We start from the raw sequence: 25,042 nt of genomic DNA on the forward strand, positions 1-25,042 counted from the left end.
CTCCAACTGTCACTTGATGGATGACCATAGTTGTCACTTGATCCTCCTCGATGCTTTGTGCTCTCCAGGGCTCTCGTAAGGACAATGCTTTCAGTGTCGACTGTGCCACAATCTGGCAGATCTCAAAGGCCGTTAATTGCAACTGCCAGTTGTTCAGTGCTTCAGCTGGAGTGGGACTTGCCGCATGCGGCTGTCAACGGGCGGCAAGGACGGACAACATACCAAGCAGCCAAAACTCCCGTCTCGCAATCAGAAGTATTCTAAATCATGCTAATTTTGGACGCAGCCTGCTTAACCAAGGCAGATCTTCTCAGATTGCATGTATTATTGACAAACCGCTAGCGGTGGGCGCGGGGCGAAATACCTAACAAAGAAGGCGATTCTCTTAGGTACTGTGCGGATGAGTCTATGACATCTTGACTTTTGAAACCGTGATACTTGCGCGTGCTCCGTTTGCGTGCTACTTAACAGGCAGATGCGCAGCCTATTTGGAGGTCAAAAGGCTCTCTTTCTCCCTCTTCCTGGAGTTGGATGTTCGTCACGCGATGCGACATAACACATCTATATGCATTATGCTACCCTGGAACACGCGCACAGTTATTGCTCTCAAAGGCTCCTCATGAACCTCTGCCAGAACCCACAACAGACCGATTTACAACACATTGCAAGCCGTCGAGCTCACTTCCGACACCTTACAGCGCCTGCTACGGCTCATGCTGAGATTCGAGCCTTCCAGACAATCATGGCAGATAGCCTACGTCGTCTTGGATCAAATTGAAGGCCATTATGAGCATGAACCGTCGATCTCACGGATCAGAAGCACAGTCCGGGGCGCAGGGCTCTTCGCAGCGATGCTACCTACTTGAACTCCCCACGGAGTTGCTACTCGAAATCACCTCACACTTGGCAGTACTGCCGGAGGCTTGTCTTGCGTTAACGTGCAAGAGATTGTTCGCAATATTCGGCTCTATTTTCGACTCCAATTCGCTTCAATTCAGTCGAGACTTCGCGCCGCTCTTTCATCATTATCGCAATGGACACAGCTTTGCCACAACCCGTTGGCAGCTGCTGAGCACACTTGAAGATGGCAGATGGCGACTCTGTTCAAGGTGCCTGAAACTTCATCCACGGAACGCTTTCCCTCCGCGGGAGCTTAGGCACAAGCCTGAAGATCGAACCTGCATTCTGGGAAACTTGGCCGGTGTTGTGGATTTATGTCCATGCAAAAAGCTGACCTTTCGTGACAAGGTCGAGCTTGTCGAGACTCTGAAAATACGACAAAAGACAGTATCCCTCCTGACATATCAATATAGTGGCGCCGAAGAACGCTTTTGCTGGCATTCATGCGTTGAGAACTACGGGTCCACGGAGCTGCAGGTTGACATATACCCCGAGCTAGACGATGAAGACCGGTTAAGAATCAGAACAGAATACCGCATGACAACGGCCCCGGGACGACTTGGAAAGGAGGAGTATATGACCGCTCGATTTGGCTGTGCGCATCGGTCTGTCGACTTGTGGCTCTCTGGTGTCTGTCAGACCACTTTATGCCAGCTGTACGAGAACCACTGCGCTTCTTGCCGACGAATAGTGGTCTGTAACTCCTGTAACACCGTGCTAAGGTGTCCACGACAGCAACCTTATCTGATAGACGAGAAATCGGGCAGAGTTACTTATTCGTTCTGGACCGAAAGGTGCCTTGGGAGCGCCTCACCTGTTCCAGATGGAACATGGGCCGCACAGAGGATCCATCCAGCAGAACCTTTGGTCGATGTGGACAATTGCAGTGAGCTCTGCCCGTGGACCATTCGCGAACACCCTCCTCTACGCAATGCGCCGTCCTTGGACATGAACATACTGGACCCTGTTTTCCAGGATCAGTCACTCCTCCAACTATACAGCTCCATTGACACAGACCATACAGCTTAGGGGCACAAGTGATGAGTTTATAATCTCTGTGGCGTTGTTGAGTGCAGGGGCTACCCATTTCCGGTCTGGGTTGTCTGAGATATTCACTTTCATACTCTGTAGAATTTATTACGAACTGCAGAATTTCATTCACGATATTCACCAGTGTTCCGTATACCATTCACGTGCTTGTATACTTCTTGACGTGCGCTAATCCGCTTTCGTCGATCGCGCCGGTATGATTTCTCCGATCCGGACCCAAAAAGGAAGAAGACTCGCGATCTCATGGACGAGAAACCCGTCAAGACCACCGCATCTACTCGAGATTTCACGGGCATACAGCAAGTTTCACTGGTTTGGATGAGTGCCATCCGTGCCCGGGGCGATGAGCTACCCACCATCCCATAACGGCCAATATTCTCAGCAGTACCTCCAGCAGCACCACAACCTCCACCCGCCCCAGCAGACCATCCAGTCCCAGCTCCTGTATAACAATGTGAACGCTGTCAACACCAACGCCAACGCCTCCGCATACCAATATGGCAAACCCGCTGCTTACCCGCAGGTTATGTTACCCAATTACCAGCCTTATGGTCAGGTATACAACCCCCAGGTGCATCAACCGCAGCTGCAGCAACAGCCGCAGCCCCCTCCACTTCCGCCGACGCAACAGCAACAACCGCAATTCGTGAACCCTTCGGATATTTTTCAGCAGCCCATTTTTCCTGCTCCGTCGCCTTCTTCCTACGTCAGTCACCATCAACCTCAGTATGGCGCGCAGCCCGCGGTCCCAGTTGCTGGCAACAACCGCTCTCCGGCCCTCAAAACCTCTACTCCTGCTCCGTCGGTGACGGCACCCACACCAGGACCTGCGCCTACACCGACCCCCATAAGAAACTCAGTACCTAGCTCTAATAATTCGAATAAACAATATTCCAACAATTCTCAATCTGCCGCTACCCCACAACCTTCGGCGAAGCCAAAACCTGTTACAGTAAAGCCACCACCGGTAGCTGCCATTCCCCCAGCACCGACGCCTAAACCAGTCCAGGTCTTGATTCCCGCCCCATTGCCAGATGAGCAGCAGAAGGTCCAACGTCCGGCTCCCAAGAAGCAGACGCAAAAACCCGCCCAGCAGCCCGCTCAAAGACCCGCAAACCCAGGTATAGACTATCAGGTGCTTCTGTTGGCAATGGCGGACGAATATCTTGATGCTGCACATAGTCATGGGACTACCGTGGCACTGCTGAGGAGGGAAATGGAATTGGAGGAATATTACAGGTTGGTCGCGACTGGCCTTGGTTGTCTAGAAGCGGTTCTGAAGGTATGTTCACACTTAGTTATGAACCCAGACCCTTCTAACATTTTGACACAGAATTGGCGGCTACAGCCGCGCGTGGAAGCTTTGGTGCGTCTGAGATATGCACGCATTCTCTTTGAGGAAACGGACAACGATCTGGAAGCTGAGACGGCTTTGAGTAAAGGCGTATGTACTCAATTTCTTCGACGATGTGAGGCTTCATTTGCTGACATAGTTTGGTTAGATTGACCTATGTGAGCGGGTGAGTGGTTTAATTGGAATACCATTTCTATCATTGCCGACTCAAGTACTCATCATGATTAGAATCGCATGCTTGACCTGAAATACAGCATGCAACATCTGCTGGCACGAATGCTGTACAAAACAAATCCGAAGGCCTCCTTAAAGGCGGTGGATGGGATGATTCAGGATGTAGAGGCGTAAGTTAGTCAATCCTATCGCTGGTTCCAGTGTCTGATTATCGCAGATATCGTCATTGCGCCTGGGAATACGCCTTTCGATTCCTTCGAGTGTCCCTTTCACTTTCATCACTTGCCCACCAGGAATCTTCAGCGGCTTTACAAAACCTTCATAAAGTTTCTAACATGGCAAACCGCAATGGGGACAGAGCTGTTGCTGCTATGTCTGCCATCGTCGAAGCCCTGGCGCATCTTCAACAAGGATCTAACTCTGACTCTATCGAACAAGCCCAACGTGCAATAGCTGCTTCCCGAAGCCACCAACTAAACGACGAACTACGCCACATCCCCCAACTTACTAATCTAGTCCAGATTGTTGATATCTGCTGCAGCTTGCTTGAGTATGATGTCAACCAATCTTCACAGAAACTCAAAGTTTTGCAAGACCTGATGGATGAGCGACTGAATGACCCGAACTGGCGCGCAAACGGATCATTTTCCATACCACTGAGTGGCAAGTCGGCCGGCCCTTCTTCCATTGACACAGGAGATATCCTTCAGGTCCAGAACGGGACGTTGTTACTCAGCTTCAGCTGGCTACCTCAGCACGATCTTTATGCGCTGTGCTACTTTCTCAGCTCAATAACGCTTAGTTGCAAGAACTCTCATGATGGACGCAAGGCCGAAAAATTTCTCCAGGAAGGAATACGCATGCTCAAGGGTTCGTTACTCTGTCTGCACTTTGGTTCTACGTACTGACTCTGCCCAGGTAACTTCCAAAAGCCGCAAGAAATTACGGAGTCTTTGGTGAATGCAAACAGACGTGTGGAATGGCGCAGGACGCTATTCTGCAATCTTCTCGTTCAGCAAGTATTCCTGGCCTGTGGCCGCACAGATTGGGACCTCGCAAGTAAATCCCTGAACGAGCTACAGCAGGAGACACAAGCGATGGGTGACGATCTCCCCGGTGAGATCCAGTGCCTGATGCAATATGCAGCGGGTACTATCTTTCAGGCAACGGGCGATTTAGAGAGAGCCCTAACCGCCTTTCAATCCCCCTTACTCTCACTCTCCGGTTTTAACAAAACAGCCCGCAATGACGTCCATCGCGACATTGCCATTTTAGCCGCCATCAACGTCGTTCTCATCATCGCCAACCCGTCCCACCTATCTCACCCTCACCTTCCAAACCTCCTATCTACTCTCGACTCCTTCTGCCGCGTCAGCCCAAATAAATACATCCAGGCAGCATACTTCCTCCTCTGCGCAACTGTCCACACAGAATCGACCATCCAAACAAAGCAAAACCTCCAACAAGCCCTCCAAGCCGCCACGGCCATCGGAAACAGTCAAATCATCTGCATAACCTTGACCGTCATGAGCTGGAAGTACTTCCGCGGGGTAGTGGGTGCTCAGGCGGAGAAGAGCGCTCGTGCGAGCCACGTCATGGCGAGAAAGGCCAGTGACCGTCTTTGGGGCAGCGTCACGGATGAGATGCTCGCGGACACCCTCGAAAGACAGGGGAAGGGCGACGAGGCGGATAGTGTTCGCGATGAAGGGAACAGGGTGATGATGGGACTCCCGGCGGCTTTGAGACGGCCTGCTTAGATTGGACTGCTTACCGGCATTCGTCCAATCTTCCCTGCCTATTCCACGTCAACACCCATGTCTCTTCTCTTTTACGCTTATCTTGTGCGGAATACGATGTAGCTATGCACATTTTGTTTCAATTTGTTTCGTCTGTCGGCATCGGTGCAATTTAATGACGTGATACTATTTCTCTGATCAGATTACGGGGTATCTGGTGCATTTCAATTTGTTCAATCTTTGCATTCATACGTACAGGCTGGGGTTCGCTATCTGGGCATGGATGAATGGGTGCTTTCAAATTATTTTCTGCATTCTGCTTGCATTTACTATTTAGTACTCCAAATGTCCTCAAGCAGTTATAGAATGGCGTCGATACAGAATACCACTTATCGATTGTTACGAGACCTGATTACAGCAAGGGGATAAAGAGCAGCGGTAGAAATATCTTACATTTTGATTACTCCCGTAATGATTAAACCAGAACTGTTTGTACTGGCACTCGAAACACGATGTGGTGTCCGGCGCACTTTGATACACAAGTACTCGGAAAACTTGGAAACAGAAACCCAACCCCTGTAAGAGCAAGCACGAAATGACTCCTTCAACACCGCCAGCAAACCCATGCTCCAACTTTGGACTAGAATGAAACCAAACGGCGAGACTTGCCTCGGTCTCGAAATTTCAGCGAGAAACCATGAAGATGAGGCAGATCAGACAAACGGACTGCTTCGCAGCGAATCCGTATGAAGACGTCCTCGACATTTAACACGAGTCTCGGCAGCCGTTGATGCGCTTTTCGGCTCAATAGTATGAGCAAAGCCGAATTATAAGGGTAAGAGAAACAACAAGATCAAATCCAGGGGGAAGGAAAGAGCGTCAAGCAATTAACCAAGACCCCCCCAAGCCCCCCTAATCCTCCTCGCAAGCTGAATATCCTTTTGCATGATGGTAACGCGCTTTGCATGGATGGCGCAAAGATTTGTGTCCTCAAACAAATGCACCAAGAACGCCTCGGCAGCTTCCTGCAGCGCCAGAATAGCATGCGACTGCCACCGCAACTCCGCGCCGACTTCTGCGGGGAGGAGATCGAGCGCGACCTCGCGGACTAGACGGGCGAAGGGGAGCTTGCGAAGGAGGAGGTCGTAGGACTTTTGGTACCGGCGGATTTCTTTCAGGGCCACGGTGCCGGATTTGTAGCGGCGCGGACGGCCTGTTGGGGTTGGGTCGCCGGCTGTGAAGAGTTATGTGAGACTGGATGCCGGTTCATTGGGACGGTCAATTGAGTAGGTGCTTACGTTGGACGTCTGAATGAGCATCTGAGGTTCGGGGTGGGCGCTTGCCTCCCTTCGCTGGCTTTGTTTTCTGTACACCGGCGGATTTGGGCGATTTGGAGGGGCCTGAGGTTGATGTGGTTGCTGTTGAGGTGGTCTTTGAAGAGCCGGCAGCGGCCGACGCGGGCTTTCGTCCTTTGGGAGGCATGGTGGTGAAGGCTCGAGTGTGAGGGCAGCGAGGTGAAGAGGGTCGTCAAGGACGCAGTGAATTGAGCTTCGTTCCAAGGTGGTTTGGCGATGTTTCAGCGCTGGGGATAATTTTCACGAGTGGAGCCTAGCCAATTGAGTTTGGTGTTGGCTGCCCGGTCTGCGTAGAAGGTTGTGGATATGGTGTGAATCGCGACGCAGGTGTAAGGTATCCTTCACTTTCACAACTTGCAGATGAATCCCTCATTGAATACTCCAGCCTTGTCGATGAAATCGAGTATAAAGGCACGCACCACCCGGGGAATTGAGGGGGCTGGGCAGAGCTCTCTGGATAACTTAAGCTTCAGCGTGCCTCCGAGTTCCAGGTCGAGTTCCCATTTAAGTTTGACGCGTCTCAGCGCGTCATTGAGTTAGCGCGCGGCAGATCTCCGTTCTCCATTTCGCTGCCTGAGCCGAGGCGAAGAGGCCACTTGGTGCTCTCTGGTTCAATCTCCAGTGCTTGTTCCGGCCTGGGGTAACACTTTAGTCGGCGTCTTCGCTCTTCCAGGTGTTCTTTTCTATCTTCCGTCCAAGTCGCGGCAAATAGCCATTTACATATTGTCTGCCCATACTAAGTCGATCCCAACCTACACCTTATCGCTTGTCGTTGAGCTGCAGAAGCCTGCGGGTTATCTCCGACAATGGCCGCCATCTGGGGCAATGGAGGGCAGGGCGGGCAGTTCCCTCTCGAGCAGTGGTTCTATGAAATGCCCCCAGTGACTCGGTGGTGGACTGCAACTACCGTCGCGACATCAGTTCTGATCCACTGCCATATCCTGACCCCGCTGCAGCTGTTCTATAGCTTCCGCGCGGTCTATGTCAAGTCGCAGGTACGTCACCCGCGGATATACTACACCTGGGTAGTGGACAGCATACTAAGTCACAGCAGTACTGGCGTCTAGTCACAACGTTCCTCTACTTCGGACCCCTCAATCTAGACCTCCTATTCCATGTCTTCTTCCTTCAGCGATACTCGAGGCTTCTCGAGGAATCATCCGGTCGATCCCCCGCCCACTTCGCCTGGCTGCTCCTCTACGCAATGGTGTCGCTCCTGATCATATCTCCGTTCCTGTCGCTCCCGTTCCTGGGCACCGCGTTGTCCTCGAGTCTCGTATACATCTGGAGCCGGCGCAACCCGGAAACGAGGCTCAGCTTCCTCGGCGTTTTGGTCTTCACGGCGCCGTATCTGCCCTGGGTGCTGATGGCATTCAGCCTAGTTGTGCACGGGGTCATTCCGAAGGATGAGATCTGTGGTGTTGTCGTTGGCCACGTCTGGTACTTCTTCAACGATGTTTATCCGTCTCTTCATGGTGGGCATCGCCCGTTTGACCCCCCGGCGTGGTGGATGCGATTGTTTGATCCGCGGGCGAGAGCTGAGCAGGATCAAGGGACAGGTGCTACTAATGTTAATCAAGAATTTGCTGCGGCTGCGGCGCCAGAGGTTCGATGAGTCTGGGAAAACTCGCTATGAAATGAATTGGAGCCTCATATGTCAGTTAGGGCAGAGTTCTCAAAGGACATCTCTGTATTTGCATCTTCTCATATCAGAATACTCATTTCAATGCATAGCTACGAGAGATCAACGTTTTGCATCGCGATGAAGGGAGATTTTGTCGCGGGTGCACTTCGTCTTGCCTAGACTAAGCCTAGAGCGATATCCACAAGCTACAAGGTACTAATGACCTTCGTCTGTCTGGGTGAAGTCGGTTGGTTCAAATGTTGTATGCTACCAGTACTCTCGTAAAGTTTCCTATCTTGCTCAAGAGCCGGCAGATCACTTGTGGGGATGTGTGGAGAGACTCTGGGGAGCGTTATCAAACTGTAACCTATGCCTAGATGAGGTGGTGCAAGTGTGATCTCTTGCTATACTAGTTAGCATGTACTGGCTTTCAGGTCATAGTAACGAGAATGAGGATGGGCAATGAAGTTCTTTGCGATATGAAATAGTCCCTTGGAGAATAAGTTTACTCTGTACAACTTGACAAAATATCTATACCAGCCGATCCGAGTATTCGATATGCTTGCGCGGCTGTTGTCAGTTACACTGCTCAACCAGCCACTGACTTAATATACTGTACTTACCCCTACCTCTCCATAGTATTCTATACCCCGCCACCAGCACCCAGAATCTCTCCGCATCGCCATCGCCAGTTAAACTGCGGAACGATTCTCCGCAAAACAGAGTACAGAGTGCCGCCCAGATGACCGCCCGAGGAGAAACGCCACAGAAAGTGTGGAGAGAAACCATCGCGTCCTGAACTCTGGATAGGTGTGTGGGGTAGTTGCCCAGTGCCCAGTGGCCACCGCAGTGACGACAGGAACCAGCCGCCAGCGCGACCCAAGCCACCCAGCCTGAGGAGAGGACGTGGAAGCACGTTCCATTGTATGGTTTCGATTGATGATGGCGGCGAGGTGTACGTCACCGCCCATATTCTAGAAATCAAGATAGAGAGGTTGAACTCAGAAAACAGTCCAGCAGTTAATTCCATGTGCCATGATAATGGAAAAGCGTGCCACTTCAACACCGCAAGCCACTCACACGTCAGGAAAATTCTATGTTACCCTCCCTGCCAATCAGAATATTAACTTTAGGCTTTTAGCATAAATCAATAAAAGGTAAACTGGCATAAGGTTGGTTACTGGTACGTCTCTATATCTGTCATGGCAGTGCACATGCAGCATTACGCACGTCAAGACTGAACTCCACGAATAACCACGATTGAGTGACATGCAGGCCGCTTATCGCATCCAGTGGCACTTTTTATCTCCTGGTACAGTGGTACTCGATCGTGTCGTTTCGGCGCTCGCGAGCGCATGCGTGTCTACTCTGTAGAGTAAAACAGGCTAAGCCCTACAGGCTCCAGGCTTCAGCCATGAACCATGAACCATGAACCACTTATGCTGTGATGCTTATTTTGGTATGGAGCTCGTAGCTCGTCCCGTCTGCAGCGCATATTGCCCGCCTACTCTGTAAGCGGCAGCCTTGAGCCTTGGAGGTTGGAGACCGTGGGTCGTGGGGTGACGGACACGCGGCCACGGTGAAGGTGACGGTGACGGGCGTTAACGCTCGTATGTAGAATTGTTTATATGTTGATCATCCAGGCTCCAGGATAAGTATGCAAATTTGCGATAATAATAGAAGCTTTATGGCCTGCAATATGAAGACTGTAATGGAGGAGTCGACTGACCTCATCTCGCGTCACGAAATGTCAGGTCCCAAGGCAACCTTGAGCTAGGGTCCGAGACTCCAAGTCGCGATAGTGGCATAGTGGCATTCAAGGTTGAATCTTAATGTAGCGGCCCTTGGCGAGTCGGTAGTTGCTTCAGAGTCCAATGGGACCTTGCTTTTTCTCCTCGTGTGGCACCCTTCTGCAGTTGGCGAGGGGATCTCGCTCACACCACTACAGAGGAGAGTGGAGGGTTTGATCATCTGCGAACTGAGCCCGTTGCCCGGTAGACACCATTTGTATATCGCTTGACAAACTACCTATGTAAATGGTGTTGTCGTTGCCGGGTGTCGCGCGTCGCAACGGAGAAACTTCGCTAACTAAGGACGGAAGCACCGTTTAGATCACCCAACGGGATACGAGTACGGGTACGAAGATCGGAATTACTACCATGAATTCGTCCGCTCTAAAGAATCCAATCTCCCAACAAAATCCGTGCAATCAAATACCTCAATATGATAGGTTGATTCCCATAGCCTTGAACTTTGAAGCTCGCAAGTCGCAAAGATCCAGGATCGGACGCGGACTCTCGTTATGCGATTCCAATAATCACCATTCTTTGGCCGTCTGGGCAACAGTGCGTCGGAGATTTGCGCGTCCAGTTACACAAATTCAGGGTTCAGGCTCGGATTCCTATAGTACGAATTGTTATAGGATTGTTGGAAAGTACGAATACTACGTAAATCAGCGGAGTGAATCAAACTTGAGAGAACACAGGAAGCTGGAATTATTTCAGCCTCGTGTTTGATGGTGGTTTCAGCTCAAGCTTTCTAACGTCGATAACTTCTTATCCTTCAATTGTTGAGAGCTGTTGCCTAAAACAGGTCAATTTGCGTGCATTTCCCATGTGATGGCCCTTGGGCCCTTGTCCCATGTTGGAGAAGACTTGCGACAGCGACGACAGCGACAGCCCCTTTCGATGAAGACAGACAGCGCTTATCCTTCCACGGAGTTGACGAGACGGACAGCCACCAGAGTGGAGACTGCATGTTTGCGAGGCTGGAAGGGCGAGCCGGCATTTCATAGGCAGTTGGATTCCCTTATTCTCTTAGCGCCCCTTTAACCAGCGCCCGGCCGACCAGGGGTTGCTGTGACTGGAGTCCGGTCGAGTGGCTCAGCGCCAGGGCCCACTGCACACGCCAGGCAGCCAGACACGGATACGGAGATGGGAGATGCACTGCGCCAACGCCCGTAACTCGACAGGGGAATACTGCAGTTGTCCAGGAAGATTGCTCGCAGCGAGTTTGTACTGAGATTGTATAGCCAGCATCTGACTGGACTGCTATCGGCGCTGTCTGTGAAAGAAATAGCATATTCTTACTGCGTCCAAACATCTCAGTGCAGTGGCGGAGGCTCAGCATACAGGTCCACTGTTGCGCGGCCCCTTTTTAGCAGTAGTCGATTGGCGTCTCCGTAAGTTCAAGGGCCTGCAGCGCTAACCATGGGCCGTTGTTGCTCCGTTGTTGACTTCGCCGCCCACTGCCCACTCTACCAAACGACAGCTGCTCCAAGCCTCCAGATTTCCCAATTCCTCCACCCACCAACCTTTCCTCTCCTTCACTCTTCTCACTCCCTCCCACGACTCCAGTTGATGCCACGGCTTGGTAGCTAAGGCTCGTTCGCTCCTTCTTTGCTCACTTAACCCTTCTTTTATTTAAAATAGCCTCGCTCCTCCAATTCCCCCTATTTTACCCTCTTTTCCCTCAGCCCCCTCCTTCCCCAACTGCCAATACTACAAGAGAAGATCCCTTCCCCAATCATCCTTTGCCTTTTGTCGTCCACCCTCCCTTTTCATTTACTGGGGTTTAGCCATTTCAGCTTTGCGCTGTGTACTATATTACCGTTGTCGCGTCCCTCGAGCTAGCGAGCTTCGCTTCTTCACTCCTTCCAACTTTAAACTCGCCGAGGAGACACGGGTTGAGGGAAACTCAAAAACGTTGACGGCGGACTCCTTTCCCGACCTGACAACTACAATTTCCCCTTCATCCCCAGACTTCGACCACTTTTCCACCAGTTTGTCTCTGGGGTCAAGTACGGGTTATACTGCAACATCCGCTAATGCTGGTGAACTACGGCCGTTGTTAACCTCGTCGTTTTCTTGTCCTCCACGCCTCAAGTCGCGTTTCGCTGTTACAACTATATACTTGATCACGACTCGAATACCTTCCTCTTGACCTGCCACGAACTTTACGACCTTAAATCTGCATCGATTGCTTTCTGTCGCCTGAATCGAACCTCGTCCTACGCTCCGTCTAATCAATTTCGTCAAATAGGGGTCTATCACATCCCTCGCCAACTCTCATCATGCGGCGCGGTCTTTTGGTCTTCCTCGTCGTGAACCTCCTTATTATCACATTTCTCATTCGCAGCGTTTCCACACTCTTGTCATTGTTGCTGGAGGATGCTTCAGCCGATGCAATTCACCGCGCGGAGCTTCCATCACCAAACTCGAGTTTGATCGAACATCGACCCCAGGTCATCCCCAAGATCATCCACCAAACATACAAGAACAACTCAATTCCCGAAGTCTGGCAAGAGGCTCAGCAAAGCTGCATTGACTTGCATCCGGATTACGAATATATTGTACTTGGCCCTCCCCCGGCTCTGGAAGCGCGGCGCTAACAATCTCCTAGCTCTGGACAAACGAGAAATCTCGCGACTTCATCGCTGCGGAATACCCCTGGTTCCTAGATACCTTTGACAACTACAAATATCCCATTCAGCGTGCCGATTCAATTCGTTACTTCGTCTTGGCTTATTACGGTGGTACCTACATTGATCTTGACGATGTGCGTTATACCTCCGACAACTATAGAGGTGACAACATGCTGACTTGACTAGGGATGCAACCGACGTCTAGATCCTCTTCTCTCGTACCCTGCGTGGGTGCGCCGCACCGCTCCTACTGGTATCTCCAACGACGCCATGGGGTCTGTTCCGCAACACCCGTTCTTCCTCCGTGTGATTGAAATGCTGCAGTCGTACAACCGCAGCTGGCTCCTACCATATATTACAGTCATGTATTCGACCGGTCCTCTTTTCCTGTCTGTCATCTGGAAAGAGTACATGGCGGAAAACCCAAGCGAGGCGGCGCGCGTCCGAATCCTCATGCAAGACGAATACAACCGGTTTTCCTGGAGCTTCTTCACTCACCATGTTGGAAACAGCTGGCACGGAAAGGACGCCAGGCTGATTTTCTGGATGGGTCAGCACTGGATGCTCCTCACAGTTGCCGGTTTTGTTCTGGCCGGTGCTGTTGGACTATGCTTGTGGTGGGCGTACGGCCGATTACTTCTCCTCGGCAACAAGTACCGCTACCGCTACACCAAGCTTCCAATTCCAGGCTTCACCCGCCTGTCTTCTCCATCCCGCCGCCCGCGTGGCGCGATGCCCATCCTGCTTCGCCGGGTCAGCTTCAAAGACGACGAGGAAGCTGGCCCTACGGAAACGTCTTATGAATACGGCAGCCGGCTCGACTAAACCGACTGCTTGTTGTTTCTTGAAATGGATTTTGTTCTGCTTTCTTTGTCTCAACGAATCTATGCCCGTAAGTAGGGGCCATCGCGTTTCAGGGATGTCTTTTTTGCTTTCTTTTCAGCGCATGTATGGAGTTTCGGGGATCCTTTTGACCGAGCGCTTCTTAGAGCATTGGTTCTTGTACATGTTTTGGCAAGATGTCTTGTGATCGGTATACGGTGCGATCTGCTAGGCAGCGCAATCGGCCTCTTATCTGCCTTTTTTCGCTTCTTTGGATGTCTTGATTTACTAGACTTTTCGCGTGAGCGTCTTCGCTTCTTGCCCCCTTTTACACCCTACTGCATTTAACCGTCTGAAACGTTGTATAGAACTGGAGGTGGACGTGTCGACGTTTCAGATGCCTGGAGCTAGCTGAGCCGCGACGAGATAATAATAATGTCAAGATACTAAAGACATTTACTGTTTCTTCTATTGGATAATGGTTCCTTGTAGTTGTAAACTCAGCGAATAAAGCTAGATGAGATGAGCATCAAAGCTCCAAGCTTTGGCCCCCTGATTCAGGCCACCAAGCGCTGGCCGTGGCGTTTCAGACATTTCCACGGTGCATGAGGTGCACAGACGATCCGACCAGTCAGGGCCCAACATTCCCTCGGATCTTGGAGACCCAACAATGAGCTGCCCGCTGACAGGGTTAAGCCTTGACATTCTCGTGTTTCGGCGGCTTTGTCCTGCCAGGCACGCTGTCCACTCTCTGGCATGTTAGGCCTGTCAGGCCTGTCAGAAAGAATCCACCATTCCTTGTCTGGCGATGGCGCGAATCCTTTTCCTTTGCCCAGGCTCTCAGCCGTTGCATTTGGCTGCGCTTTCGGGGTCCACCGTCAGCCCTCAGCCTTGCCTTTAGGCTTATAGGGGAGGCTTGTAACCCTATATATAGTTGCTGCTGGCCGCTATTCTTCAGCTTTGTTTTTACTCAGAGTGTATAAATTCCTGGTTTTTTCTTGTTTCTCTGCATCTTACTTGCATCTTTCCTCCATTCGATCATTACTGTCTATCTTACATTCAGTACGACTTGCCATACCTGTCTACTTACACAACATCAACATCAACACCAACCACATTCACCCATCAACAAAAATGAAGCTCTACGCCCTCGCCGCCTTCCTCCCCCTCCTCGCCTCCGCAGCACCCGCCTGCCAATCTGCAGACACATCCTCTACTCCCGCTGCGTCTGCAGCACCCTCTTCCCACCCAACATCAATCCCAACGCCCTCCCCCGGCGCCGGCGCCGATGCAGAAATCATCATCACGCCCGCCCAAATCAAGGCCTTCGCGCCTCAGTCGGTCTCATGTTTTAACGTGACCCAGTTCCCCGAGGAGTGCGCGACGGCCGAGGACGCCGCGCCGGCGATCTCAAAGGCATTCCAGTACTTTGGCCTCACCAGCAAGGCAGAGCAGGCTGCTGTCTTGGGATTGATGGCTTTCGAGACGGGGGACTTTCGGTATAATAAGCATCATTTTCCTACGCCGACGGCTGGACAGGGGAGTATGTATACCCTACCTACCCTAATCTAACTTGATTATTGGATTGCAATGCAATATGCTAACGAGTATCTATTTAATCCAGCCCGCAACATGCAATCCGCCGACTACAACAAAGAATACGCCCTCTCGTTCCCGGCTCTCGCCCCCCGCGTCAAGGAAGCCGGCGACGACATGGAGGCGATCCTCGATATCGTTCTTGAAGACCCCGTTCGCGATTTCGGCTCTGGCGCTTGGTTCCTTACGACCCAGTGCACTGCGGAGCAGAGGGAAGCCTTAAAATCTGGCAGTGAGGAGGGCTGGGCTGGTTACATTGCGGATTGTGTTAAGACTGGGGTGGATGACCGCAGGGATTATTGGAATGCTGCTAAGAAGGCGCTTGGAATCTAAGACTGCCTAGGCCTAGGCACTTCCAGGTCTTGCTTTGGTTAAATAGAGTGTGGTCGCTCTTTTGGTTTGCGGTTTGCTTGGTTTATATGAGGTTGAGACAGAGAAAAGGTTATCGTTGATCGATGCTCCTGCTCCTGGGTCTGGTTTGAGTTTATGCTTTCATATTGTTCGTGACGCTGGAGCAGCATGACACCGCATGGCATGGCATGGCATACGGAGTTGCATGCAGACATGTACGTTAAATTAGATAAGAGAAAAAAAGAAGAAAATCAAAGCACCCCCTTCGTGCTAACAACATCACCAGCCCCAACCTCTCCCTCCCCACGTCTCGCACAAGCCGTCCGAATGGCAACAGCAAGCGCCTTGAACGCGCTCTCCGCACGGTGGTGATCATTGTCCCCGTATGTGCAACCCACATGAAGGGTAACACCAGCCGCCTGCGCAAAGCTCTGCAGCCCGTGCGTGATCATCTCCGTGCTCAGGTCGCCGATCTTCTCGCGCTTGAAGCCGATGTTGATGACCGCCCACGGCCGGCTCGAGAGGTCGATTACAGCCCACGAGAGGGCTTCGTCGAGGGGGGCGTCGCCGCGGCCGAAGCGGGCGAGGGATTGCCGGGCACCAAGGGCCGTTGTGAATGCGCTGCCGAGCGCGAGGAAGGTGTCTTCTGTTGTGTGGTGGTCGTCGACTGCATTTCATTTCATTAGCATACCTGTCTGCCTGCCTGTAACCATGGAGGAGTGAAGACGCACTATAAAGATCTCCCTTCGCCCTAATCGCTAAACTCCACCCAGAGTGTTTAGCAAGTGCATGCAACATATGATCTAAGAACCCAATGCCCGTGGAGATGGTGATCTGCTGCGTGGGCGTGAACTGCGTTGCGTGCGCGGCATCCTTGGGCGGGACAATGCCCTTCTTTGCGGCTTCGGCTTCGGCGGGGTCTGTGGGGGCGGGGAAGACCGTTGAGGGTTCGTAGGGAGGGAGGACGCCGCCGTCGAGAGAGAGCGAGACTTGGATTTTTGTCTCGTTGGTGTTCCGGCTGAGGGATGCTGTACGGGGTTGGAGGGGCATTTTGGTTTTGTTATTTGTGTTGTGTTGGGTAATAAGAATTGAATGAGTTGTAGATAGCTGCGTTGGTTTCTGATAGTAAGGATCGAGCGACCTAGATGATCTGCGAATCGATATGGCGTATAGAAAAGTGCCCGATCAATTGAGTGGTGTTGAATAATTCAAGTGACGCCGTTGGTTAAGTGAAGCTGGGGACTTTTCTTCGGCGGAAAATGTCCCGCGTACTGGTATTACCGGAGGGGAGCAACCGTTGATCCTTCTGCGTCATGGCTATCCGCCGTTATCGTCTATGTGGTTGATATATGATAAGATCAAGCAGCTTCACAAACTCGGTCACCCACGATGCCTCCGCCGCCGTCGCAAAGGGCGGAGATTGAACCGCCTGATGAAATCACTCATGAGGGTATTCGTGGGTTCTTGCATGGTGCTTTTAAGGTATGTCTATCAATCAGCCAACCTTCATGCCGTAGCTTCCGGGGTGGTTTCTACCGCCGCTTGCAGGATATACGGGGCAATGGAAGATTCTCGGTCTTGACTGGCATAGCAATGGCATTGACAGGGTTATTCCGTACTGAGTACTGACCAGCTATAGTTCGCCTCGACCTCCATCCTCCTCCACATGCTCATGAACCTCCCGCATCCAATCAAAGTCTCCCCCTCAGCAACAGGCTTTCCAGCACCCATGCAGCCAGAGACCCCTCCGCGAAGACCATCGCCTTTCTCAGGCGAATCCCTCAAGTCGAGACTATTCTACCGCCCAATGGAAGGGTTCTCAGAGTGGCTCTCTCCCGCATCGCGGATTTACAGGGGCCTAACGCCGCAGTTCAAAGTCTACCTGCAGATTTCGGCCATGACGCTCGGCGGCGTCGTCTATGCTGAGCACAGGGTTAATGATTATATCAATACGATAAGGAAAGTGAAGCGGGCAGAGCGGTTGCACTCGCAGAGGGAGGCAGATATGGCAAGATATCAGGAATGAGTGTTGGCCCGGAGAGCCATACAGAATATGTGAAGCGTTGTCTCTCGTAGATACGGAGTACCGAGCGCGTGGCTTCGGCGACGGTAAATCTCTTCAGGGATCGCAATCAGATTCAGGAGCAATAGAGTGAGCTGCAGCTTTTTTCGGTTGTTTCATGTTACTGGATCGAGGCTGACCGCGCTGTAGATAGTGGAGACCCCCCATGTTCGAGACTCATGCCTGAGGGTCGAGACTGTAGATACTTCATTCATATCCATATTAAATCAACAGTGTGCGATCTATTATCATCACCACTCTGCATACAAGTTATCCAGGGTAGCTAGCTAGACAGTGCCGTCTCCTTAGTACCTGTAATTGCTATAATGAACGGTGGCCAGGAGCTTAGGGAATCGCTATAAACAGTACTCCGTTGAAGATAGGAAGTTCTTGTATATGTATTAACGACCTCTTTTATCTGCATCCACAAAGGAAGGAATACAATCTACAAAGCACCTGCAGCCCTGTCACGGCACCCGGAGTTCGCCCCGGGCATCTCGTATTGCCTTCTGAACTGGGCTAGCGCAGGTTCCCAGAACCATGGAAGCTGCAGAATAATGTCTGGAGCTGAAGTCAAAGCTTTAGAGCCGGAGGCCCCATGTGACTGAGACAAAAGTATCTACCAGACTTCAACCCACCATCTATACAAATATGCTGTTTATTTCGTGTGATTCAGGATGTCTCGATGATAGACTGCCTCTACTGGTGCAAGTCTACAAAACATGACTCTCCAAGTCCGAATACCTGGTTGGGTAGGGGGCAATGGAGCTATTCACCGATATTGCGCCGTAGGTCGAATGGATGTTACCCCATTCTACTTTGTTGCTGCTAATAACACGAAGCTTTCGGTTCTTACACTGTATTGTAGGATGATTTTGTCCACTGCCGGTTGGCGCACTTATGGCTACATTAGCAGTTGTTTGCGTGAATGGTTCAGCGAAGCTAAGAACAAATCCATCAGAATATGTAGTATCAGGACAGCTCGTGCTGTATCCGTTGTCACTCCGACTTCAACAGATCCCACCTGTTAGTCTAGCCCAGACCTCTGCGAGAGACCTGGCTGTCTTCTCAGATATTTGGAGCTACTAGGGAATGGCGCTTTGGTGTCTCTTCTTTCAGCATGGGGGCCCCTTGGTGCAATGCTTTGTGCCGATCTACCGATTATAAACAAGGGTATTGCAGCTGCCCTACAAATCGTAGTGAATCTTCGGGCATCCCCGCACCAGCATTGGACACCTGAGAGCAGCCCGCAGCTCAGCTAGTTTCTTCTCCAAATGCTGACGACAAAGCATGGTCGGATTTGGAGATCGAACAGGCACTTTGAGTACCGTCGAGCCGGAGTCAAGGAGGTTGATTGTTCTCCTTCCATGGCAGGAAGAACCATCAATTGAAGACGTCTCGACTTTAAATGCGAATATGCTCAACGTGAGCTTAAAGAGGCGAGAGCCATAAGTTGTTGACTACTTGTATAACAGCCAAGCCTCAAACATCACCCGCCCAAACGGATTGTCCGGAAGCAAGCAACGCTTCTCTCATATCATTCGTAAGCTGGCAGAGTCCGGACAGTAGTTCGTCGATCTTTAATTAACGACGATCCAGATCCCGGACGGCTGGCTAGGGGCGAGGCGGCAGCCTACTTGTTGAGATTCATGGACCAACAGATTGAGGCGACGGAGGGCTGAACGAAGCACTGCTGTCAATCAACTAAGAAAAGAAGGCATCGAGCGGGATATATGCTTCTCCGACGCGCGTCTCCAGGCTCGTATTGGTTCACGTTGTCTCAGTCGCAGTCGGTCCTGGAAATGAGGCGATTCAGGCAGTTCGAAAGTGGAGCTGCACAGCCCTTGCTGCTGCAGCTAGCGGGCATGGTGCCAAAGCCTAAAGAGCGAAAGGTCAGCTTCTGGAACGACGGCGTCGAATCAATCCAATTTTGGACATGGAGAGCAAGTTGAACAACAGAGGTCTGAGAATTGAAGATGCCATTGACATGGAATGAAGATGAACTGTCAGACGAGAATCACCGACGTAGAGATTGCTTAACTTTGTAGCCGCGTCGAATAACATTATGCCAATCGCCGCCGTCAATTGGGCGATCAGGGCATTATTGAAGGCAACTCCAGGTCGGCGGGAGCAGTCGTGGGTCAACATCAGACACTTTGTGTGGGTGGTGGAGCGAATTGCCTCCTCGCATCCGCATTCAGAGGCCCATATTATTGCATGAGGTTCCTGATCCGGGGTGAATTTAGGAACTTCAAGTCAAAACTTTAGGATCAAAAACCTTGACCCGTCGAACAGTTCCCTGTTAGAAGCAATAATTATTGCCAGCGTGTTTGCAGGTCACAATCTCCGGCCGTTCATTGACTCCCCGAGTTTGCGCTGCTGCTGCTGACATCATAACGATCGCGGGATCTTGGGTCAGGAACTCAACCACAATTGCTTTTCTTGTTTTCTGTCTCAATCTTTCTTCTGTCTGTCTGTCTGTTCGCTACAACCCCGGTGGTGTGCTGTTTCCATCTCAATTGCCCCATCCGGTGCTCTCCTCATTAATTTCATCATTTATTTCATTGATATTTTGCATTGCAACCCCGGTTCCCTCATTCTTGTTTTATAACCGTCCCCTGGGTTTTATTGGACTTATTAAGTTTCTAGTGTGTCGCCGTGCCTCTGGGAGCTGCCTTCAGCACTGTTTCTAATTGGGCGGCTGTCTCAGATTCTCGACTGGAGATCCCCCCTCGAGTCTCGACATCTTTTGCCATCTTCGCCTTTCTTTTCGAATTCAACGCTTCGGTCGTTTCTTTTTTTTTTTCTTTTTTTCTTTTCTGTTCAACTTGTTATAGCCTCATTGATCTGGGATCAGTATTCGATGGCTTCGTGAAGTTGCTGTACGTTCCACCTGTTTCTACTACACCTTCCCCCCTCTTCCAAGGTTCTCCTTCCTCGCTCCCCCATTTGCTTTGTCTCTTCCCTTCTCCACCTTTCTAATTCCTATCCCCTTAGCTTGTCTTGCATCATGTCCGTTGAATATCTGCTGCTCCTCGTCCGGTGACAACTGACTTGCTTTTTCCTTTTCTCCTTCCATTAGTGAGTGCGACAACTCGCTGTCTCGATGTGACAATTGCTCCGTCCTTTCAATTCATTCCGCCCGCTCTTTGCACTCGACTATACTTTGCCTCTACTCTTTCTCTGACTTTCGTGCTTTTACCCCGTGATGGCGCAGAGTTTGGGAAAGAGAGAGCGAAGAAAGAGTTTGGGCTCGTTCGGCCCGCTGTCGACGACCCCCAATCCCGGTCCGATCCCACTCGATCGACCTACGGGCAACGATCCGAATGTCCTGAAAAAGAAACAGCGACGGAACTCAGGGTTCTTTGGGGGCCGGAACCCCAGTCCCCCGGAAGCTTCCACTGGTGACCCGGATCCTGAACTTGCAGCTCCAGTCAGAGTGGCCACCTTACCTGCTCTGGATGGTCTCCAAGGCCGGCGAAAATCACTCCAAAAGAGGCGGAATTCAATATTCGGCTCGCTTCGGTCGCTCCATTCGCTCGAAAATGATGATGACACGAATCGATATTCAGTCGACGGCGAGGACGGGCAAGGAAATGGAATTGGCTCGATGCTCTTACACCATGGCGAGGTCCAAATCACAGGAGGCGTATGGAGGAAGAAGAGTCAGTATCTTGTGCTCACGGATACGCATTTGGTTCGGTTCAAGAATCTCAACAAAGCGCTGGAAATGTTCCCCACGATCCCTCCGTCAATGGCCCGAGCAGCCGCAAACCGACAGTCAATCGCATCGATCAGCTCCTTGCAAGATCCGCAGCTTTCTGCTCTGGGGGACGCGTCCACAGGTATACCTCTGAACAGTATTGTTGCGGTCTATATGCTCGACGACGGCAAGCCATCGCCTTCGGTAGAAATGGCCTATATGGACGAACGAATGCAGAAAACCACCTTTATCCAAATGCAAACCTCAGATCCCCAGGAGCTCAATCTTTGGATGGTGGGAATTCGATCCGCCGCCGAAATGTCACGCGGCAATTCCCCTATGCCCTTCGATCCCAGGGCATTAGACTGCGTGATCAGCAAACTTGAGCACGAACGCGACTACGACCCAGAGACGTTTCGTATGTTCCGAGTTATTCAGATGGCTTCCACCAAGTCCCCGACGCGGGCGTCGTCGGACGAACTTACCAAGCTATCTCCGACTGGATGCTATCTTGCCCTCGGGTTGCACAAACTCCATCTGGTTGCGTTGCATAAGGTCTCGAATCGCGGCTCCTCTACCGTGTCTCTTTCCGACCTTGATTCCGCAACGTCATTCGGCCTTATGAACTTGTCCTGCTTGTCGATGGAGTGGGGCGATGATAGTCTGCATTTGACATTCCGGGCCCCCCTTCAGAAGCCATGTTCAATCTTTCTGGCATCTGTCCACTCGCTAGAAATTGCTTACTGGATCAGGCAACAGACTGAGTTTTTGCGTCCACTGTGGCTCAGGCAGCCCTACGACTTCATCGTGCCTCGCGATCTCAACAATGAGAACAATTTCCCTCCGATCTGTCTTGATGAGGACTATGGTTGCTTCGATCGGACTTTGGTCGCTCACTGCGCTAGCTATGGTATCGATACCTCCAATATCAGATACACTATCGATACACAATGCGAGGATGCTCCCTGCTTCAAGCTGCTACGTCCCGCTTCCCCGCGCCGAAATAAGTATACGGCATTGGAATTGATTGCGCTCATGCGGACCTTGCGGTACAATGAGTCATTTCGATCGATTTCTTTTAGCGGGGTTAGCTTAGATGCACTCCAGAATCTGCGAGATCCCAACGGAAACGATAGAGATGCACACCTGACCCGCGCCGAAGCTCAAATTCACATTCCGGGACAAGAGAGCTTATCTGTCCTCTCACAGGAAGTTCGGGCTTTGACCTTGAAGAGCAAATGGCTCCGCCGGTTAGATTTCTCGTATACCCTCAGCCGAACACCCAAATCCGATAGCGAAAGCCATGACCCAGGATGTGGTATCCCCGAAGCGATTTTTCCAATCTGTCGGCGAGAACTCACGAATGTTGACTGGGTGGTCTTGAATGGAATCAAACTTGGTGACTCTGATCTTGATTATCTCGTCGATGCGGCTTCTCAGCGAGGAAGCCATTTCCGGGCGCTTGAAGTGGGAAATTGCGGCTTGTCACTACATGATATTGACCTGCTCCTTTCAACCACCGTTGCTCAAGTTTCAACCTTGGAGGCCATCAATATTTCCGGTGTACAAGGCCGAATCAAGCCAGACATGCTGCAGCAGTACCTTGGTTATTTCGATCAGATCAAGAAGCTTGATTTGTCGCGCATTGCTAGAACCTCCGGTCCTGAAACTCTCATCACAGCTCAAACTCTATTCCATTGGCGACTCGAAGAACTTTCACTAAGCCAAACGCCTGTCAACAGGGAGACAGTCGATGCAATCGCTACTTATCTGGCCAGTGAGCGCTCCGAATGCCTTCGGGTTATCCGACTCGATCAATGTGGTCTCACTGGGCAGGACGTGGCAATCTTCCTGCATTCACTGTCAGCTTTGGAGCGCGGCCGCGATCTCCATCTCTACGTTAACGACAACCGGCTGGATCTTGGCTGCTCATACCTTTGCGACGCCATCGCCCAAGACAAGACGCCCACTCATTTGTCAATGCGGATGATCGATTTCAAAAAAGAGCAGCAGTTTCAAGAGCTCGCCGAGGCGTTGCGCAAGAATCGTACCCTGACGTATCTCGATATCTCCAAAGCATCCCTTCCGTACGATGCCGGGCCTGAGACAAGCAAGTCGTTGCAGCTGATGTTTGAAGAGAACGATACCCTTGAGGATCTGGATATCAGTGGTGATAGCGCTCATCTGGATGTGGCCAGGTTCGGAATTGGCCTTAACTTGGCCCTCACCGGCTTGAAGAACAATAAGTCGCTCAAGGTGCTGAAGATTGAACACCAGAAGCTCGGATTGCAAGGTGCAAACACTCTAGCTTCCGTGTTGGAGAACAATACTAGCCTTCGGGAGGTTCATTGTGAGAACAACGACATCAATCTTCAATCGTTTACGGTTCTAGTAAACGGCCTCCAGAAGAACCATTCCTTATTGAGCCTTTCCTGCATGGATCGTGACAGAACCCGGTCCTTAGACAAGGTGCGCCGAGAGATCGCGAATGTGAAGAGAGAATTGAGTCAATCTCAACATTCAACTTCAAGTTCTCTCCGTCGGTCATTGCATGCTGCGATCAGTTCCAAACATATCTCGGTCGGCAGTAGATTGACCAAGCATTCACAGTCTCTTGGCCACATCCGCGCCACTGCAAGCTCACTTTCTGCTGTTGAGAGTCCCAAGCCCCCTCTCGATGACCAGGTAGAGGCTATCCTCCATTCGCTGAGCATGAAATGGGACACAGAAGTCTCCCGCTTACGTCGATATCTCTTCCGGAATTTCAACCAGGCCAGTGGAATTGCCAAGGACGAGACCGACCCGACCGGTGACGATGACGCGAGCGATGGACGCCCTGCAACCGCTGCAAGCCTTGGGACCATGCTGCAACAACTCAAGCTCGATGTGACGCTGTCTACGAATGAAGTCCAGCAACCAAGTTCGCAGACGCCGCCACAGACCAGGGGAACCGACGAAAGCCCGCATCTAGAGATATTCCAGAGTCTTGATGTCGAGAGCGGCATTGACGACGAGCTTCAGAAGTCCCCATATCTATCGGCAAGGTCAGGACCTTCCTTCCAGACACCTGACTATGGTCTGTCAGGCTCATCAACCCGTTCTGCACTTCCTGTTCCCATGATGCCATCTGCTGTAAGTAAATCCAGCAGCGTGCGCAGCGCTCGCAGTTCGAGCACCGTCTCTACGAGCACCGGAACAGGTGCAAGTTCGAAGAGCGCGTACGGAACGGCTTCTTCGACGTTGAGGGGCTTTCTGTCGACGAGAGAACGGAAGAAGACGGAGACTCTGAAATCTGGAACGGTGTGTGTATCTGAGGATAGGCCGCCGATTCTGGAATGGTCACCGCCTCACTTCGACCTAGGAGAATTCCGTTAGGTCAATCGTTTTTACCAGGCACTCTGCCCACCCACAGTGAGCTACCTCGAATCATTTCGTAGGCATCTCAGAAATGATTTATGATCAACCATCTCAACACCATCTTCGCTACCCGATACTCGTTACCTTACTACCCACCCCTAAGCTTTTCATGCCACCGTTCGCTCAAGTTCCTTTGTCCGCTACTACTCATAAGCAGATGCATGGGAGCCCTGCTCTTCACGTTCGATACCCTCGTCTTGATATTATTTACGTTCACCACCTCCATGGTCATTGCGTTCAGCTCGGCCTCCTTTCTCTTGTCTCACCTTTTATTTCTTTCCTCTCATCCGTCTACCCAGAGTCAGACGGCATCCGGAAGACAAATGTACTTGTCTCCTTTACTTCGCATTTCGCGTGTCCGGCGCATGATTCGGCTACCTTTTATGCCAACTGCTTTTGAAGATTGTCCGACAGTCATTGGAGGTCCTACGTGATACTTTCCTACACATCTCACATGACTTAATCGTTAATGATA

At 51.3% G+C, this 25,042-nt stretch overlaps 8 protein-coding genes across 8 annotated transcripts; 6 read left to right on the forward strand and 2 right to left on the reverse strand.

Annotated features, from left to right (window-relative positions):
- Positions 1-786: 786 nt before the first annotated feature.
- BDV17DRAFT_283237 (uncharacterized protein) lies at positions 787-5,235 on the forward strand (the record flags this gene model as incomplete). Its single annotated transcript, XM_073760324.1, has 7 exons — positions 787-1,786; positions 2,274-3,232; positions 3,284-3,394; positions 3,453-3,470; positions 3,533-3,648; positions 3,696-4,348; positions 4,397-5,235. The coding sequence occupies 7 exons, from the start codon at positions 787-789 to the stop codon at positions 5,233-5,235; spliced, it is 3,696 nt and encodes a 1,231-aa protein (XP_073613307.1).
- Positions 5,236-5,646: 411 nt separating this feature from the next.
- BDV17DRAFT_269318 (histone H3 family protein) lies at positions 5,647-7,014 on the reverse strand. The gene is made up of 2 exons (XM_073758565.1): positions 6,513-7,014; positions 5,647-6,448 (listed from the first exon to the last, which is right to left on the reverse strand). The coding sequence occupies exons 1-2, from the start codon at positions 6,694-6,696 to the stop codon at positions 6,102-6,104; spliced, it is 531 nt and encodes a 176-aa protein (XP_073613308.1). The 5' UTR covers positions 6,697-7,014; the 3' UTR covers positions 5,647-6,101.
- A 228-nt stretch (positions 7,015-7,242) lies between these two features.
- derA (putative ER-associated proteolytic system protein Der1) lies at positions 7,243-8,510 on the forward strand. The gene is made up of 2 exons (XM_073754515.1): positions 7,243-7,564; positions 7,624-8,510. Exons 1-2 carry the CDS (start codon positions 7,376-7,378, stop codon positions 8,182-8,184), a joined length of 750 nt encoding a protein of 249 aa, XP_073613309.1. The 5' UTR covers positions 7,243-7,375; the 3' UTR covers positions 8,185-8,510.
- A 3,284-nt stretch (positions 8,511-11,794) lies between these two features.
- BDV17DRAFT_152913 (glycosyltransferase family 32 protein) lies at positions 11,795-13,604 on the forward strand. Its single transcript, XM_073754516.1, has 3 exons — positions 11,795-12,544; positions 12,595-12,750; positions 12,803-13,604. The coding sequence occupies exons 1-3, from the start codon at positions 12,266-12,268 to the stop codon at positions 13,439-13,441; spliced, it is 1,074 nt and encodes a 357-aa protein (XP_073613310.1). The 5' UTR covers positions 11,795-12,265; the 3' UTR covers positions 13,442-13,604.
- An 800-nt stretch (positions 13,605-14,404) lies between these two features.
- On the forward strand, positions 14,405-15,562 carry BDV17DRAFT_152937 (uncharacterized protein). The gene is made up of 2 exons (XM_073754517.1): positions 14,405-14,981; positions 15,063-15,562. Exons 1-2 carry the CDS (start codon positions 14,573-14,575, stop codon positions 15,365-15,367), a joined length of 714 nt encoding a protein of 237 aa, XP_073613311.1. The 5' UTR covers positions 14,405-14,572; the 3' UTR covers positions 15,368-15,562.
- A 74-nt stretch (positions 15,563-15,636) lies between these two features.
- Positions 15,637-16,435, reverse strand: his3 (imidazoleglycerol-phosphate dehydratase HIS3; the record flags this gene model as incomplete). The annotated part of the gene is made up of 2 exons (XM_073762621.1): positions 15,637-16,052; positions 16,117-16,435. 2 exons carry the CDS (start codon positions 16,433-16,435, stop codon positions 15,637-15,639), a joined length of 735 nt encoding a protein of 244 aa, XP_073613312.1.
- Positions 16,436-16,772: 337 nt separating this feature from the next.
- BDV17DRAFT_269331 (uncharacterized protein) lies at positions 16,773-17,772 on the forward strand (the record flags this gene model as incomplete). Its single annotated transcript, XM_073758566.1, has 2 exons — positions 16,773-16,867; positions 17,025-17,772. Coding segments are annotated over 2 exons (482 nt in total), but the record flags the coding sequence as incomplete, so codon positions are not given.
- A 2,253-nt stretch (positions 17,773-20,025) lies between these two features.
- Positions 20,026-24,877, forward strand: BDV17DRAFT_153025 (uncharacterized protein). The gene is made up of 2 exons (XM_073754519.1): positions 20,026-20,329; positions 20,530-24,877. Exon 2 carries the CDS (start codon positions 20,656-20,658, stop codon positions 24,523-24,525), a length of 3,870 nt encoding a protein of 1,289 aa, XP_073613314.1. The 5' UTR covers positions 20,026-20,329; positions 20,530-20,655; the 3' UTR covers positions 24,526-24,877.
- The last annotated feature ends 165 nt before the right edge of the window (positions 24,878-25,042 follow it).

Source organism: Aspergillus undulatus (assembly GCF_047715775.1).
Source record: "Aspergillus undulatus strain CBS 261.88 unplaced genomic scaffold BDV17scaffold_42, whole genome shotgun sequence".
Classification (NCBI taxonomy): Eukaryota; Fungi; Ascomycota; class Eurotiomycetes; order Eurotiales; family Aspergillaceae; genus Aspergillus; species Aspergillus undulatus.